The 19,040-nt window shown below is 38.5% G+C and overlaps 1 protein-coding gene across 1 annotated transcript in view; it reads left to right on the top strand.

Annotated features, from left to right (window-relative positions):
• Window positions 1-19,040, top strand: part of GALNT1 (polypeptide N-acetylgalactosaminyltransferase 1) — a 169,778-nt gene that overhangs the window by 96,754 nt on the left and 53,984 nt on the right. The window contains exons 5-6 of the mRNA XM_039524380.1: window positions 17-183; window positions 17,910-18,117. Coding sequence (XP_039380314.1) covers window positions 17-183; window positions 17,910-18,117 — 375 coding nt within the window. The remainder of the gene's footprint in view (window positions 1-16; window positions 184-17,909; window positions 18,118-19,040) is intronic.

Raw genomic sequence — 19,040 nt, 5'->3', positions numbered from 1 at the left:
ACCTTTCTGTCCATAGGTGTAAAACAAAGGTGTATCCAGACAACCTTCCTACAACAAGTGTTGTCATTGTGTTTCACAATGAGGCTTGGAGTACACTTTTACGAACTGTCCATAGTGTGATAAATCGGTCGCCACGACACTTGCTGGAAGAAATTGTACTTGTAGATGATGCCAGTGAAAGAGGTAATACAATGGTGGTGTTTTGCTAATTTTCAGATGCTGTCTACATGGCTTCATGACTTACTGCTTTAAGAAATTCAGACTTGACATTGGTTTAGCAAGGGCAAGTAATTTTGGGAATATTTGAAAAATCATAGTAAGGAAGCAATGCCCACATTTGTTTGTATCTGGAATATTCCACACTGAATATACAGTAAAAGCCCACCTATTCACCCATTGCACTCTAGTATTAACATTATAAAGGGCACAGCAGTTCTGGGTATCTTAAAAAAAAAAAAAGGGGGGGGGGTGGTGGCACTAGACTGTTGATTTCAAATTCTGTGCAATCTGTAGTACACTTTGCTTTCTAGGGCATTCACAAACCTCTCTAGTAGTGGTTCCCGTAGTGAGGTCCCTGGATCATGGGAGTCCACCGTGGGTTATGCTGGGGTCTGTCCCTGGAAGCAGGGCCAGGACACACTGGAATGACATTCTGGCACTTTGCCACATGAAGGATGCCATTTTATTCCACATAGCATCATGCCTGAGAGGTCATGCTGGCAGGAGCCTGCTGCTGTTTACATTCCAGTAGAACCAGAAACAAAAGGGGTCTGGGTCATTTAATCTGATTAAAACGGGATCCTTGTCGGAAAAAAGTTTGGGAACCACTGTCTTAGAGCATGTAAGATTTTTATATGCATCACCTGATCAAATGAACACAGACAGCTTTCTGCCCTAAAAACCTAAATAACTCAAAGATATAAACACGTGTGCACAGGTTAGAGCTGGTTGAAACTTGACGTTTTCATTCCATAAACAAATGTGATATTTCAAAAATAAAAAATAAAAAAAAATTGACATTACAAATCAGAGCAACATTTCAATTTCCAAAATTCAGTTTTGGCTCAGCAAAAGCATTGCAGAAAAATTGAAAAGTTTCATTTAGATTTTGACTTTAATATTTGTATTTAGTTTGTGTCTTTAAAATTCTGATTTAATTTTTAAATATCAATATTAAATACTAACATATCAAATATAGTTTAATTGAATGATATAATTTTGTCATGATAAAGCTATGCATAATTTATATCAGTCACTGTTGAGGAAAAAAAAAAGATTTCATACTTTGGTCACAGTGACCTTGAGGACCTTGCTACCATTCATTAACAGTTTTGTTAGCTTTGACATAGTTCTGTTCTGAAACAGGACTAGGTCAAAGCAAACTAACATTCTGATAATGTGTGGCAGCAGGGTCTATATAAATGGCAAAATTCACAGTTATGTGACAGTGGTGACCACAATGACATAATTGTATCCTTAAGAATTTGTGATTGGTATTGTAATTGATGAATATAAAATAAAATACTAAATATAAACCTAAAATAAAAAACCTCTATCTGGTGGAGGATTTTCTCCAATATTAAGTGTCTTTATGCATATGAAAAGTGAGAGAGAAGCCGTGTGTGTGTGTGTGATATCCATTAACCAGTTGTGTGTTTGTCTTGTCATCTGTTACCTTCATTTGTATAACCAATGAAGATTATTTCCATAACTTGGGGATGTTGCAGAAGTGGCAGAGATTGCTCATTAGGTAGAGGATAGTGAATGCAAAGGATGACGCATTAAGCAGGTGAATAGCTAGAGAGGACATCAACGTGAACTTTTGAAGGCCATCCCTAGAGCCACTGAATCTAATCTCAGAGTGTCAGAATATTAGCTGAATTGAAGGAAAGCATGCACGAAAATGAAGCAAAAAGGCAAAGTAGTAGTCTGAATAGTGGTTATGGTCCAGAGATTCAATATGACTCTCTGCCATTGCATGGAACAATATGGACATCTGGGAATTAAAGTATTAAACTATGAAATAACATAGGACAAATGAAGAGAGAACAATCATGCACAAAAGCAAATTTCACTATATTCCTGCAGAAAAACTTGCTTGATCAGAACTACTTTTTAAAATGTTTTCTAGTCAAGTGAAACTCCTCTCTGCTAGCCATGAATTTGTGTTTCTTACTGTTGCAGTCTAGCTAAGATGCAAGTGTAGTCCCCAAATTTTAGTTTTCCCCAAATTTCAGTTGGTGATGTACTTAAATATTGGCTTTCTTGTTTACTGATAAAGCTTTCTCTGTACCAAGCAGAATGTGCAGCAGAGCCTATTTCAGGTTGAAACCCATCATATATTGGAGAATGTACTAGTACAAGAAGTTCCAAGGTAATTGGAACCTCAAACTTTCCAAGAAACACACAATCGGATTCATTTATACCAGTGGTGAGCAACCTGCAGCCCACCAGGGTAAGCTGATTGCGGGCCGCAAAACATTTTGCAGACGTTGACCATCCGCAGGCACAGTCCCCCACAGCTCATAGTGGCCGCGGTTCGCCATTCCCAGCCAATGGGAGCTGCAGGAAGCGGCAGCCGGCCCACCAATTCCCGCAGCTCCTATTGGCCGACAATGGTGAACCGTGGCCACTATGAGCTGTGGGAGGCTATTCCTGTGGACGGTCAATGTCTGCAAAATGTCTCTCGGCCTGCAGTCAGCTTACCCTGATGGCTGTATGCGGGCCACAGGTTGCCCTCCGCTGCTTTAGACATCATGAACAAATGTCATGGTGCCCAGGCTAACTGTACCTCTATGCCCTCCTGGCCCCTTCAAATTCCACCCTCCCTTTTAGGTCTCAGTCTTCTTGCAGTTGCCTCTCCTGGGATGGAATGATACAATTCTCAGACCAGGTATTGGGTTGCAGCCCCCTGCATACCAACCTAGATTGCCTCAACAGGATCTGACTTATGTCCAGTACCTGCAAGTCTATTCCTTCCTCCAGCAATAACAGTAGTAAGCAGTGACAACAGCATCCTTAAAACAAAGTATTATTTATTTAGAACAAAAGCATTTAAGATAAAAACAGTTCTTAAAACAGACATCTGATTTACCAGATAACTAACCACCTTCCACATGCTTATCCTGTGGAATGGTCTAAGTTTCCTGTAGACCCCGTCCCTCCCCCAAGATCGCTACAGTCTGGTTGGCATAGTCTTTCCCATAACTCATAAAACCATTTCTCCCCCCATGTATCAGGGAGAGCCCCATTTAAAGCTAAGTCTTTTTGATCTTGAATTTCCCAGCCTGGCAAAAGATCCTTGTAGATAGCTTTGCCAATTGTCTTTCAAGTGTGTGCTGGGATTTTCTTATCTGGCACCATTGTCTTTCTGTTGGTTCATCCTACTTATTAAGCTAGTACAATTCATTCATATAGGAAACTTTTATAACAAAATACCCAATAACTTGCCCTCAGTGACCAAGTCACATACAGTGTTCATAACATCATTATATTACTGTATTCTTAAATTACATAGTAATTCCATGTCCTTCACATACACTTTCCTTCTTCATTTGTCACATTTTGTAATTCTTAGTTTTGTAACAATGTAAGCACACAAATTTAAACAAAACTAAAATGAAAAAAATACATTAAAATATGTATAATAAAATTTCAAAATGAAAAGTCCTTGTAAGAACAGAATGTTCTGATTTTTAAAGTTTTTAAAAAACATTTCATTGAAATTAACATGTTCTCATGGGACATTTCAGTTTTGACTAAATGACTTTCTCTGATTTTAAAAAAAAATGTTCTGTCAACATTTTTGACTAGTTGTGGCACAGGTAAACTAACTTTTATAATTAACCACCTTGATTCCTGAATTATGTGAGAGGGTGATGGTTGAAAAGTTTTTTTCATAACTGGCTCCTGATTAAATTAATCAAATATATTCTCTGTAAGGTATAAGACTTGGATTTTTCATATAAATATCTATTGAACTGTTACGACAGTGTAAGGAAAAAAATAAGCAATGTGTATATAGGATTGCAGAAAAAAATGCATGTATTGGAAGAATAGTACATGACAGGCATGGCCTTTGACGCTGTCCTCAGAACTGTTAGCTCTGCCTCTTCAACACCTGCCTCCACATTGAGATATTGCTTGGAAGTCTTGTGTTGTGGAGTACCCATAGACACAAAAACTCAAAGGAGATATTACTTGTACAATAATTGGAATTTTTGCAGATGTTTTGCCCCGTGTCCCCTCTCACGGGTGTGCTCTGTCTTCTGTCCTTTTCCTCCCGCTGCTGCAGAGCCTTCTTGGGTTTTGTAGTTGAGAAGGAACTGGAGTGGCGGCTGTTCCATCCTTCCCTATATACTCTTTCACCGGAATATGAGGATTTATAGATCACAGGTGTGGATCATAGATGTTGCTGACTTAAAAGCTCCAATCAGGAGCACACAGGCATGCACGCATCCTGTGGTGGAGCACCCATAGGGACAAAACTTCTCAAAGAGCTGTTGTTACTGTACAAGTTAGCTCTTCATTCACTTTAGCTACATAGTGCATTGTCTAAAGTGCACATAAATTATTGTATGTATTTGAGATATCCCTGAAAAATTACTGGTGTAGTAGCTCAGACAAATGATAACATTTCAACACCTTTAGCTCAATTAATCTCCCTTTCCTCCTCCTCCTCCTCCTCCTGTTTTTTCTTTTAGTATTTATTCCTTAGAACAGATCAAATCTGGATTCTAATTTGAATATATTACAGTAGAGATTATTGTAGGGGTAAACTTTCCAAATTAATTAGAATATGTATGTACAAATTTAACATAAGCTTGCATTTTCATCTTTAATGATATTCACTATTTCATCTTTCAAAAACATCTTAATTGGCACTATTTTGGAATAGTGATAAAGGTCAATCATGGAGACCCAGTTTTAATTGTAGCCTGGAAATGGTGAGGAATGACTTGTAAACACTGTGGCAAACTAATATAAGAGTATTATTTCCTTTACTTTTGTTCTAGATAATGTCATATCTTTTCAGTTTTAATGGAAAAGGGGTCATTCAACCCCATTTTAAAATTAGAAACTCCTTCATTTTGAAGTCAAATGTTAGCCCCATAAAAGCCTAAACTCTTTTGAAGTCAGCTTTTTTTCTGTGTTTTATGAAAAGCAGAACACTTGTGTACCCTTTGTAACCAAAAGGAAACTTACGTTTCAGATGTTGAGGCTTAAACTTCTAAAATAGTTTCAAATTTGGTCTAGAGCAGGGGTTCCCAAAGTTGGTTTGTGGCTTGTTCAGGGTAAGCCCCTGGTGGGGGCTTGCAGCTCCCAATGGCCGCGGTTCGCCATTCTCAGCCAATGGGAGGTGCGGGAAGCAGTGGCCCAGCCTGCACCACTTTCCACAGCTCCCATTGGCTGGGAACAGCAAACCGCAGCCGCTGTGAGCGGCCATGCCTGTGGATGCTCAGGTAAACAAAGTGTCTCATGGCCCACAGGGGCTTATCCTGAACAAGCTGTGAACCAACTTTGGGAACTCCTGGTTAGAGTGATAAAGTATTCATAATTTGAGACCACTAAAATATATTTCACTTGCAGCTTTTTGTCAGCTATTGATAAGTTTTCTCGCCACCCCTCCACCACCCAAACAGGTCTGTTTGATTTCACGGGAAACATGATTTTAAATTAATGAAGGCTATGAGACACAATAGTTGAAAGCATAAAGGTTTCTACACATGCTGGTTAAGTATTCTGTTGTATTGAAATAAGACTTTTTTTTAAAAAGGAGATGTTCATCCTCGCTAAGTAGCATATTTTAAATTCTAGTATGAGACAATTTAATTAGAATAGAGTAAGCAGTCAGTCTTGCCTGGAGCCTGTTGTGTACCTGCCAGTCTCTGCTTGTAGCAAAGTGAATTTGCATAATATCACAGTTTTGTTTATGCTGGAAAGAAAAGCATTAGAGAAACAAAAAGTATCTGTTACTTTTGCATCTTTAGCTACTGAACAAAATTATGAAGCATTATTAATTTTATATATATGACTATTGATGTCTTTTTTTTATATGTAACATTTTGCCGGCAAGTAACCAGTTAAAAAGAGGATCCCGATGTCCTGCAGTGGTCCAAGAGTGAGAGTACCAACCACAGGGCAGACTATTAAGAACCAAGGCACAAACCCCAAATTGGTTGATTCTGTATTTAGATTTCACCAACCAGTTGTCAAGTGTTCACTCGTCAAGCACTGTAACGGCTTTAAAATGGAGTCACACAGTCCCCTGGGGTACTCTGATCTGTCTCACCACCCAAGTAAGCCTGATTTTATGATAGATGGTCCCTTACACCAAGGATCACAGCAATATTCAGGTTACTCCCAGTCCCAAAGGACCAGTTACTTACCCCAGTCAATTGCACTTCAGATCTCACACCAATGACCAGGCTTGTAGACAATTCCATGCAACTATCTAAAGATTTATTATACAGGGAAAGGAAACAAGTATTATTTACAAGGTTAAAGTAGGTAAGCATATATACACACGCGAGTTCCAAACTTCAGTTTCAAAAAGTAATAGAAGCTTCTATAATAAACAAGCTCTATATGTTCTTCAGGGCTAACCCAGACTAAGCACTGGGGTCTAGTGCTTATGGCTAGTAATTCTTGCCTCCAGAGTCCAAGCAGCATAAAGATACAGTTCCTTTTTGTTGGGGGATTTTATTCCCCCCCACACACACCCCCTTCCGCTCTAAACTGCAGACTCAGCTGATGGGAGGAATTTACTTGCATGACTCATCTTCATGGGCAGGGGAGAGTAAACAGACTTTTGTCCTTTTTAATGTTCCACACTAGTCTATCTGGTATTGATGGGCCTTCTGTGATGGGCAGGGACGTAACATTTTCTGTTGTAAACCAGCATTTCACACTAATGCCTCTCACCTGTCTGGTGATTTATACAGTTACAGAGAACCACAATGCAAATACTCAAATATTATCTTACAGTATGAGATACAGATGTTATAAATGAGATTAATGCATGCAGCAATTTACAAGCATTCCATAAAGTCTAAAGACATTCTTATAATTCTAATATCTATTTTAACAATACTAACACACAGCTATGTATTTGGAGTGTAGACATGGGGACCTTTGTGTGAGCTGGCACCTGGTCTGTCGGCGTTGCACCTGAGTTAATTAGTCCCTCTGTACTAAGAACTAGGTCAGCACTGGATGAATGCAGGTCACATCAAGAGGGAATGTGCTAGCAAGGTTCAGAGAAGAAACTAGGTGAAGCCATGCTAGCTAGCCAAACATACACAGAAAAACCATTCAGACCTTTTAAAAGAGATGTCAGTCTTACTTCCATTTATTATGAGCCACTGTGGCAGGGCCATTGCACAGAATTATTGAACTATTAATTTCAACTTTTAAATGACTACATAAGAACGACCATACTGGGTCAGACCAAAGGTCCATCTAGCCCAGTATCCTGTCTTCTAACAGTGGCCAATGCCAGGTGCCCCAGAGGGAGTGAACAGAACAGGTAATCAAGTTATCCATCCCTTTACGCCCATTCACAGCTTCTGGCAAACAGAGGCTAAGGACACCGTCCCTGCCCATCCTGGCTAATAGCCATTAATAGGCCTATCCTCCTTGAACTTATCTAGTTCTTTTGTGAACCCTTTTATAGTCTTGGCCTTCACAACATGCTGTGGTAAGGAGATCCATGTGTTGGCCTTGCGTTGTGTGAAAAAAATACTTCATTTTGTTTGTTTTAAACCCGCTGCCTATTAATTTCATTTGGTGACCCCTAGTTATTGTGTTATGAGAAGGAGTAAATAACACTTATTTACTTTCTCCACACCAGTCATGATTTTATAGACCTCTATCATATCCCCCCAGTCATCTCTTCCAAGCTGAAAAGTCCCAGTCTTATTAATCTCTCCTCAGACGGAAGCAGTTTCATGCCCCTAATCATTTTTGTTGCCCTTTTCTGAATTACAGTATATATTTTTTGAGATGTGGTGACCACATCTGCACACAGTATTCAAGATGTGGGCGTACTGTGGTTTTATATAGAGGCAATATGATATTTTCTGTCTTATTATCTATCCCTTTCTTAACGATTCCCAACATTTTGACTGCTGCTGCACATTGAATGGATGTTTTCAGAGAACTAGCCACAATGACTCTGAGATTTCTCTTGAGTGGTAACAGCTAATTTAGACCCCATCATATTATATGTATAGTTGGGATTATATTTTCCAATGTGCATTACTTTGAATTTATCAATATTGAATTTCATCTGCCATTTTGTTGCCCACTCACCCAGTTTTGTGAGATTCTTTTGTAGCTCTTTGCAGTCTGTCTGGGACTTAACTTTCTTGAGTACTTTTGTATCATCTGCAAATTTTGTATCATCTGCAAATCACTGTTTACTCCTTTTTCCAGATCATTTATGAATAAGGTGAATAGGACTGGTCTCAGTACTGATTTCTAGAGGGTTACCACTGTTTACCCCTCTCCGTTCTGAAAACTGACCATTTATTCCTACCTTTTGTTTCCTATCTTTTAACCAGTTACCAATTCACTTTTATCCCATTACAGCTTACTTTACTTAAGAGCCTCTGGTGAGGGACCTTGTCAAAGGCTTTCTGAAAATCTAAGTACACTGTATCACTGGATCCCCCTTGTCCTCATGCGTGTTGACCCCCTCAAAGAATGCTAGTAAATAGGTGAGGCACAATTTCCCTTTATAAAAACCATGTTGACTCTTCCCCAACAAATTATGCTCATCTGTGTCTGACAATTCTGTTTTTATAACTTCAGCCAGTTTGCCCAGCACTGAAGTCAGGCTTACTGGCCTGTAATTGCTGGGATCGCCTCTAGAGTCCTTTTAAAAAATTGGCATCTCATTATCTGTCCTCCACTTCTGAAAGGTTGCCGACCCCTGGGATAGATCATCGGGCTCAATGGGTAGTGATCAATGGTTCCATATCTAGTTGGCAGCCGGTATCAAGCGGAGTGCCTCAAGGGTCGGTCCTGGGGCCGGTTTTGTTCAATATCTTCATTAATGATCTGGAGGATGGCGTGGACTGCACTGTCAGCAAGTTTGCGGATGACCCTAAACTGGGAAGAGTGCTAGATATGCTGGAGGGTAAGGATAGGATACAGAGGGACCTAGACAAATTCGAGGATTGGGCCAGAAGAAACCTGATGAGGTTCAACAGGGACAAGTGCAGAGTCCTACACTTAGGATGGAAGAATCCCATTCACTGTTACAGACTAGGGACCGAATGGCTAGGAAGCAGTTCTGCAGAAAAGGACCTAGGGGTTACAGTGGATGGAAAGCTGGATATGAGTCAACAGTGTGCCCTTGTTGCCAAGAAGGCTAACAGCATTTTGGGCTGTATAAGTAGGGGCATTGCCAGCAGAGCGAAGGACGTGATCATTCCCCTCTATTCAACATTGGTGAGGCCTCATCTGGAGTACTGTGTCCAGTTTTGGGCCCCGCACTACAAAAAGGATGTGGAAAAATTAGAAAGAGTCCAGCGGAAGGCAAGAAAAATGATTAGGGGGCTGGAGCACATGACTTATGAGGAGAGGCTGAGGGAACTGTGATTGTTTAGTCTGCAGAAGAGAAGAATGAGGGGGGATTTGATAGCTGCTTTCAACTACCTGAAAGAGGGTTCCAAAGAGGATGGATCTAAACTATTCTCAGTGGTAGCAGATGACAGAATAAGGAGTAATGGTCTCAAGTTGCAGTGGGGGAGGTTTAGGTTGGATATTAGGACAAACTTTTTCACTAGGAGAGTTGTGAAGCACTGGATGGGTTAGCTAGGGAGGTGGTGGAATCTCCTTCCTTAGAGGTTTTTAAGGTCAGGCTTGACAAAGCCTTGGCTGGGATGATTCAGTTGGGAATTGGTCCTGCTTTGAGCAGGGGGTTGGACTAGATGACTTCCTGAGGTCCCATCCAACCATGATATTCTATGATTCTATGTGCTACTCTGCACCTCTCAGCCTTCCCCAAGCCCTTAGTTTAAAAACTGCTCTACAACTTTTTTAATTTTAAGTGCCAGCAATCTGGTTCCATTTTGGTTTAGGTAGAGCCCATCCTTCCTGAATAGGCTCCCCTGTTCCTAAGCCTTTCACCAGTTCCTAATAAATCTAAACTCCTCCTCCCTACACCATTGTGACATCCACACATTGAGACCCTGCAGTTCTGCCTGTCTGGCCCTGCACATGGAAGTGGAAGCATTTCAGAGAATGCTACCATGGAAGTCCTGGACTTCAATCTCTTACCTAGCAGCCTAAATTTGGCCTCCAGGACCTCTCTTCTATTCTTCTCTATGTCATTGGCACCTACATGTACCACGACGACCGGCTGCTCAACAGCATTACACAGAAGTCTATCTAGATGTCTCGAGAGAATCCGCAACCTTTGCACCAGGAAGGCAAGTAACCATGCGGTTCTCCTGGTCATCGCAAATCCAGCTATCTATGTTTCTAATGATAGAATCCCCCATAACTATTACCTGTCTTCCTAATCATTGCAGTTTATATTTATACAATAGGTAACTAACAAATTAGGGCTGTTAAGCAATTAAAAAAATTAATCGCGATTAATCATGTGATTAATTGTACTGTTAATAATGGAATACTATTTATGTAAATATTTTTGGATGTTTTCTACATTTTCAAATGTATTTAAATTACAACACAGAATACAAAGTGTACTGTGCTCACTTTATTTATTTTCTATTACAAATATTTGCACTTTAAAAAACAAAAGATAGTATTTTTCAGTTCACATAAGAACTGAATAGAAGCACTGTAGTGCAATCTCTTTATCATGGAAGCTGAGCTTAAAAATGTGGAATTAGGTACAAAAAATAACTGCACTCAAAAAAAAAAAAAAAAGTACAACTTTAGAGCCTACAAATCCGCTCAATCCTACTTCTTGTTCAGCTAATTGCTGAAACAAGTTTGTTTACAATTGCAGAAGATAATGCTGCCCTCTTCTTGCTTACAGCATCACCTGAAAGTGAGAACGGGTGTTCACATGGCACTGTTGTAGTCAGCGTCACAAGATATTTACGTGCCAGATGTGCTGAAGATTCATATGTTCCTTTATGCTTCAACCAACATTCCAGACATCATGCATCCATGCTGATGACAGGTTCTGCTTGATAACGATCCAGACTGACACATGTTCATTTTCATCATCTGAGTCAGATGCCACCAGCAGAAGGTTGATTTTCTTTTTGATGGTTCAGATTCTGTAGTTTCCACATCAGAGTGTTCAACATTTTAAGAATGTTGAAAGCATGCTCCACGCCTCATCCCTCTCGGATTTTGGAAGGCACTTCAGATTCTTAAACCTTAGGTTGAGTGCTGTAGCTATCTTTAGAAATCTCACATTGATACCTTCTTTGTGTTATGTCAAATCTGCAGTGGAAGTGTTCTTAAAATGAACAACATGCTGGGTCATCATCCGAGACTGCTATAACATGAAATATATGGCAGAATGCAGGTAAAACAGAGCAGGAATCATACGACAAGGAGTTCAGTCACTAAGTAATGCATTATTTTTTTTTAACGAACATCATCAGCATGGAAGCATGTCCTCTGGAATGGTGGCCGAAGCATGAACGGGCATACAAATGTTTAGCGTACCTGGCACGTAAATACCTTGCAGTGCCAGGTACAATAGTGCCATATGAATGTCGGTTCTCACTTTCAGGTGATATTGTAAATAAGAGGGCAGCATTATCGCCTGTAAATGTAAACAAACTTGTTTGTTTTAGCGATTGGCTGAACAAGAAGTAGGACTGAGTGGACTTGTAGGCATAAAGTTTTACTTTGTTCTGTTTTTGAGTGCAGTTTGGTAAGCAAAAAAAAAAATCTACATTTGTAAGTTACACTTTCACACTAAAGAGATCACACTACAGTACTTCTATGAGATGAATTGAAATACTATTTCTTTTGTTTATAATTTTTACAATGCAAATATTTGTAATAAAAATAATATAAAGGGAGCACTTCGTATTCAGTGTTGTAATTTAAATCAATATATTTAAAAATGTAGAAACCCCCCCAAAAATATGTAATAAATTTCAACTGGTATTCTACTGTTTGATAGTGCAATTAAAACTGTGATTAATCGCGATTAATTTTTTGAGTTAAGCGCACAAGTTAACCGCCCTACTAATAATCTCAAGCTAATTTCAGTTTGGGGCAGCAGTACTTGAAATTTCTCAAGGAATGTTTAATAGTTTAACTATTTCTTATATCCATATGTTTTTTTTTTCCTTTTATGTAGTGTAGTGTAAGTTTTTTGTTGTTGCAGGTTCGTTGAAGAAAATAATATGAATATCTTGTCCGAAGCTTTGAGTGGGAAGAGTTTTAATCTTTCCATTCAGAAAGTATTTATCCTTAATTTGAATGCAAATATTTGTAGATTTAGTAATTGTCTACAAGATTTGCATGCAAGTTTTCTCTACTCCAGTTTCTGTACTTGATTTAATTTATTTTTCTTTCTGCCTGAGCCTTCTTTTTTGGTATTTCCAGAGATGCTCTGTTCAACTAAACCACTGTGTATAAAAAGTTGAAATACCATACACTTACCTAATTTTGTAATTTGATGTGCCAAGTGCATACACATTTTTAGTTAAGTCCAACAGGAAAATAAATTCAACCAAACCAAAAATTATGAGCCAAAACGTATTGTAAATTACCATTACCCTAAACCTGGGTTTTTAAAAATTTGTTACTGAAATGTTAACTATCACAAAAAAAAAAGTCTCTGCTGCTTGGAATGCATACCAGCTGAGCTAAAAATGTATTTGTCGCTTTATGCGTATAGGTCACTTTTTAAAAACAGTGTATTGTTTATAATCTGTTGAGCACTTTAAGGAAAAATTCTGTAGAATTTAATAAAAATACAAAAGATATGTTTCTCTAGAAATTAGTCTTAAAAACCGATATTATAGAGAACATCCTTTCTATAGAATCTTTCTATCAATATGTTGAATTGAATGTTGGGTGACCAGATGTCCCAATTTTATAGGGACAGTCCCGATATTTGGGGCTTTTTTTAATATGGGCTCCTATTACGCCCCACCCCCTCTCCCGATTTTTCACACTTGTTATCTGGTCATCTTAATTCAATGGCATCCATTAGATGCCATACTGCAGTTAGGTTAATATTCCATGAAGTATATGTTTTCATTTTTTTATTTTTTACCAAAAAACTACAGCACAAGAATGTAAAGATTTCAAAATTAGGTGCTCAAGTTAGAAAATGCCAGAATTAAGATTTCCAGTCAGGCCTCAGTTCAGACCTCTATGCATCGTGATAGAATTTTGCTGCCTATTGCATAAGAGGTAGTCTGTGACAGAGCCGGGGTAGACCCAGCTTTCCTGGTTTCTAGTCCAATAACTTAACTATAGATGAATATTCTTACTATCCTTACAACCCTCTGACTAATTTGCTATCCATCTAGTCCCCTAAATGAAGCAGGAATCCTATTCTTAAAAAAAGTACAGTATATGAATATGTAATTAGACTGCATCATAACACATACACCTAAGGGGGCCTAATTCAGGTTGTAGCGTCAGCTTAAATTATGGCGTTTTCTAACTTTGCATGCTTGACTTTGCAAGCTTACCATTCTTTTAATGTAATGTTTTTATATCACTTCCTACATTTTTTAAGTAAACTGAAAAAACAAATCCCACCATAATACATGGATCATTAGCAGGTTTGAACCTAAAAGCTTTAGATCTCCAACACAGATCATTGTCACCTGAGCAAAAGGCATCATTACTATATAGAGGATAATAGCCTTCTTCTGCTATATGAAGCAGTCCCTGGAGAGAGATGTTGAGTGACACAACACATACTTCAACAGTGACTTACACAACTAGTTGCAGAAGAACATTGGCAATCAGAATTCCTAGGTTCTTTTCCTGACTTCTCTGGAGGGAGGTTTTGAGTCAGGCAGCAAGACGCTTCCCGTTTTTCCTTTTATTTCTGAGTAGACTAAGGTCTCAATCCATTTACTGAGCATAGTATTTGTTTGCTATGAACAGTCCCCTTGAAGGTGGTGGAACTGGAAGTACCCAAAGTAGTGTGTTCACTTTTTGCAAATTAGGACCCAACATTGTATCCCTGGCCTCCATTTAAAATACTGTTGCCCTTAGCTAGATAATTTCCAAGAAAGACTCATTTCTCTTTTTTTAGAGCTGGTTGAAAAATGAGGATGTATGTATATGAGTGAAACTTGAATGTTTTTAATGATTTTTTTACCCCAAATTTCAAAATCAAAGTATCATTGAAATTTCAAAATCTGAACAATTTCAACCTGGTTCTATAATTGATTTAAATGGTTAAGGAAAAATTCCATCAACATTTTTCCTGTTTCTGACATTCAAAATTCATAGAATTTTTGACCATATTTATTTTCTGAAAAATAGTAGCTCTTTTAATCTTTACATGAAGTGTGTGAGCATGCCTTTTATTGCACTGTAAGCAGAACAAGATGTCTCACACTGGATCTTTGCCAGTCCTGGTTGTGTTGTTTTTAAAAATGTTATCTGTTTCTGGTAGAGCCTTACCAGTCTCCTGGTATTACACTTGCATACTTCAGGTCAGTGTCATTGCCTCAGTTGATTTAGCTATAAATGGTTAGGCTATTTTCAAAGGTTACAGCAACTGCTGAATTTTCCACAGGAAGAACACATTAATCAATATGACACTCTCCTTCTTTCTCGTGAAGTGGCTGGTGTAGGAGGGAAAGAACAGAAATTGAAACTATGGCTTCTACAAAGATCAGAGCGAAGTATTGCCATAAGCCTGACCCACAGTTCTGTTTGTTTAATGTGTCTGGAAGGGTGAAATTAAATCGAGAGGAGTATATTTTGTTGTGATAAATTTGGCTTATTTAATCTGAATTAAAATTTTGTAAGCAGAGCTGTATACTCAAACAAAATACCTTTTGTAAGATATTTTAGAGAGAAGTATTATGTATTCTTGGTTGGTTTGTGCCACTCAGGTTATCCTTTTTTTCGTTCAGTCCCTGTTAGAACATGCTAGCAAAAATTAAGTCTCTTTGATTTTCTCTGGAGAAGATAGAGATCTATTTAAAGTCTATCCTGCTTGTAGGTTCTTTTGGTATAACAAAGCTTTCAAGATCTGTCAAAATGCATTTCTACTTTTTTTCCTTCACTAGATTGTCACTGGAGGGTCAATTAAAGCTCATTCAGCCAAAGCAGTGGCAACAAATGGTAGTCACCCTCAGGTCAGCTCTGCCTCTTGAGATTTGCAAGACAGCCGCTAAGAGTTTATGGCATATTTTGTGCAACATTACACTTCCCATACATTGCACTAGTTTATTTTATACTGGCTCCTTTTTGTAGATTTACTTTCCTACGCAAGTAGTAAAACTCTCCACTTTTATCCCAGACACTTAGTGTAGCTATAGAATATATTAATTAGGTTGCTTATTTACTTGTTTATACATATACAATAGACTTGAAATCTGCTAATTGTGAACACAGCCAGTTTGTGAATGTGTTCCTACCACTGTTAATCATATTCTTTTTTCCCTGTTCCCTCAATTGTTTGTTTTCCCACTGGTTGCCACACATCCTAAACTAGCTCTTCAGGGTAAGAGACTATCCACCCATGTGTGATTTGGTCCTTTGGCAGCTATTGTAATACAAATAATAATTTTAATTCCGTAGGTGATTGATAGTCTGCTAGAGCTAGTGTATTGTGTTAGTTCCTTTACTTAAGGCGAGCTAGTTGGTCGTTCGACAATTCAAATATTCATTTATGCTTAGATGATTTTGTCTTTTATTTTAGCTGTGAGGAGTTGAGGTGATAAATTAATATGAACACCTTAGGTAGAAACTGAAATTCTAAAGGAAGCAAAAATGAAATTAGTCATGTATTAAATCTGCATGTGAGGAAATTCTCCTTAATTATAGTACCACAGAACCCATACCATCAAACTGTCTGTCTGCTACTTTCTTCATTACTTTCTGGTAGTGAGGTGAATCTCTCCACCATAGATAAGTAGATAAATTGACAGAATTCTATTTTTTTACATAATTTTGATGGAAAATGTCATTATTTATTTTTTAAGCATTTCTTCAATTTTTATCTACTTAAATTTTTACAGTTATGAGAAATTATGGGGAGAAGAGACAATGGGGTGGGGGTCAAACACTGACAGTAGACTGAGATTTTAAAAGTTTTATGTATCAGAGGGGTAGCCGTGTTAGTCTGGATCTGTAAGCTTTTATAACAGTTAAAGTGACAATTGTCAACATCACATATCAAAATATACCAAGTAAATAGTTGTAAATCCAAACTGTAAGTTCTCAAGCAGCATTTTTCTTTATCTGTAAATTTCAATTGTCTATGCCAGGGGTTCTCAAACTTCATTGCACCGCGACCCCCTTCTGACAACAAAAATTACTACATGATCCCAAGAAGGGGGACTAAAGACTCAGCCCCACCACTCCAGGTGTGGACACCGAAGCCAAAGGGCTTCATCTCCAGGTGTGGCCTGTAACATGTGCCCTGCCACCCAGGGCTGAAGCTGAAGCCTGAGCCCTGGGCAGTGGGACTCGGGTTATGCCCTGGGCCCCAGCCAATCTGAACACCAGCCCTAGTGATCCCTTTAAAATGGGATTGCAACCTGTTTTGGGGTCCCAGCCCACAGTTTTGAGAACCGCTGATATATGGAAATCAATTTTAAATGGTTTGTGTGCATGCAGTGAAATTGACATTTACCAATAAAAATCTAGTCCTTCAAAGACTGAGTCTGCAGCCACCTAGGCAGTCTGTGTGGTTGCAGAGAAGATGACACGTCTATTGCTGCAAAAACTTGGTTATCTCAATTGATCCTAATGTAAGCATCTTATATTCCCCATCTCTTTCATGGTATGCAGTGAGAGAAGGGAATAAGGGAAATTGAGCAGGAAGAAGGAACAGAGAAACCGGTGGGAAGAAATGATGTCCCTTGTTTCATAGCTCAGTGTTTCACATGGTCTTTCGCTGAAGTATTAGGAGGTTGTTTCTTGTTGTGGTATTCTGACATTCCTTTCCCTGTAGCTTTCATGTCTATTCTCAGAATACTACAATACCTCCGTCTAAGAATACTCAGCCATTTCTGGGCGAGCAAGGCTTCATATCATTTTAATCTCCTAAAGGAGTGGAAGTCCTAGAACTGTAATCTCCATTATAGCATCTTAGAACAGTGGTATAACCTTACTGATAAGTGCTGACAGCCAAATTATTATATGTAAAACGCTAGCCTCCCATTTAAAAAAAAAAAAAAAAAACTGTTTCAAAATGCTATTCACAGGTAGGCACAATCACCTCTACAGTTGAGAGCACAAATCTTTGCAGGTTTGTACGTAAAGCTATACAAATTCAAAGTACAGAGTTAAGTATTAATATGCTAGTGGGAGGCATATTTGAAAGAGCAGCCTTAGATTGAAGACTTAAAAAAAAGTGTTAAATGTCCTTTTGTAGATAAGCAGCAGACATTTTAAAAGTATTTTAACATCCAAGTCATGTGGCGTGTTATATTAACATCTGAGACTTGTGGTGTTGCAACTTACGGTCTGAGTGCTTCAGGACTCCCCTTTTACTGAACAGCTTGGTTTCTTTCCCACTGATTGATCACTCATGTAGGTTTCAGTATGATTGATCTTTTCTTCTTCTTCTGTTTTTCTTTGCACACTTAATGAGTTAGAAGTACTACTGAAACAAGATTACTGAGTTTGCTTGTGAATCTGGACCACAGATTGTATAGTTACATTGTACAGCTACAGAGCTACTGGAGCTAGTCATATCATTACCATGTTACCTTAATTCATATTTCTTATCAATTGGTCATATTTTGCAGACTTCTTGAAGAGACCACTAGAAAACTATGTGAAAAAGTTAAAAGTACCAGTTTATGTGATTCGAATGGAGCAACGTTCTGGATTGATCAGAGCCAGGTTGAAGGGGGCTGCTGCTTCCAAAGGCCAAGTCATCACCTTCTTAGATGCTCATTGTGAATGTACAGTAGGATGGCTTGAACCTCTGTTGGCACGAATCAAAGTTGACAGGTAATTATTAATTTGTTAATGTTCTACTTTTTTTAAAGGTTGAGGAACACTTTTTTACTGCAGATTTAACTTAGTTTCAGCTGAACATATTGTTAACCTACTTTGAAGTAGTGGATTAATTTTGTAATTTCCCAGAATTTCACAAATGTGTGATTAAAACTAGTGTTCACATGAAATGCTGATACGGGGGAGCTTTTAAAAAGCAAAACTTGCTGTTGAAATTTAAACTTACATTGAAATATTTTGTCTGCACATGTCCTGACTTAGCCTTGGTCTGCAACTTATGTCAGTAGGACTGCATCACTTGTGTTTGGAAATGCACACACCTGAGCGACGCAATTATACTGACAGAACTCCCGGTGTTATATAACTCTCCCATCAGTGTAGGTAGTGTCTTCACTAAGCAATGCAGTGTCACAGCTGCACCACTGCAGCACTGTAAGTGTAGACAAGCCCTGAGTTAAATATCACCCATTCTAGTGAAACATAATTAAACCTGAGAGCAATGTGCTGGAGCTCCTTCACCTACAGCCTGGCCCACCTACTCACCCATCTGGAAGAACAGTCTATGGGGAAGTTCTAAAAGATCAATCTGGTCACAACCTACAAAAAACATCAGTGAGGAGAGCTCAATTTTTTTTCTTCATCATCATTATTTATTTATTTATTTATTTATTTTCGAAATTGGTGTAGGTACCTAGGAGCAAGATGTTGGTAGTGGGCTTTGCCTAGCTGACGTTCATTAACTACTAATTGTCAGTTTCTGCTTGGCGTATGCAAAATAAAGGAGCTGTTGAAGTGTTACATGTTAGGCTTGTGGTCCCCTGGTATAATTGCAGGGGGAAGCTTTTAATGTTCTTGTTCACACAATAGAGTTTACTCTAATCATTGCTGAAAACAATTTAGTTTGAGAACTAAAGTTG

This window comes from Mauremys reevesii, linkage group 2 (genome assembly GCF_016161935.1).
Source record: "Mauremys reevesii isolate NIE-2019 linkage group 2, ASM1616193v1, whole genome shotgun sequence".
Lineage (NCBI taxonomy): Eukaryota > Metazoa > Chordata > Testudines > Geoemydidae > Mauremys > Mauremys reevesii.
The sequence above is the reverse complement of the archived record's forward strand: the minus strand, read 5'-3'. Positions and strand labels throughout refer to the sequence as shown.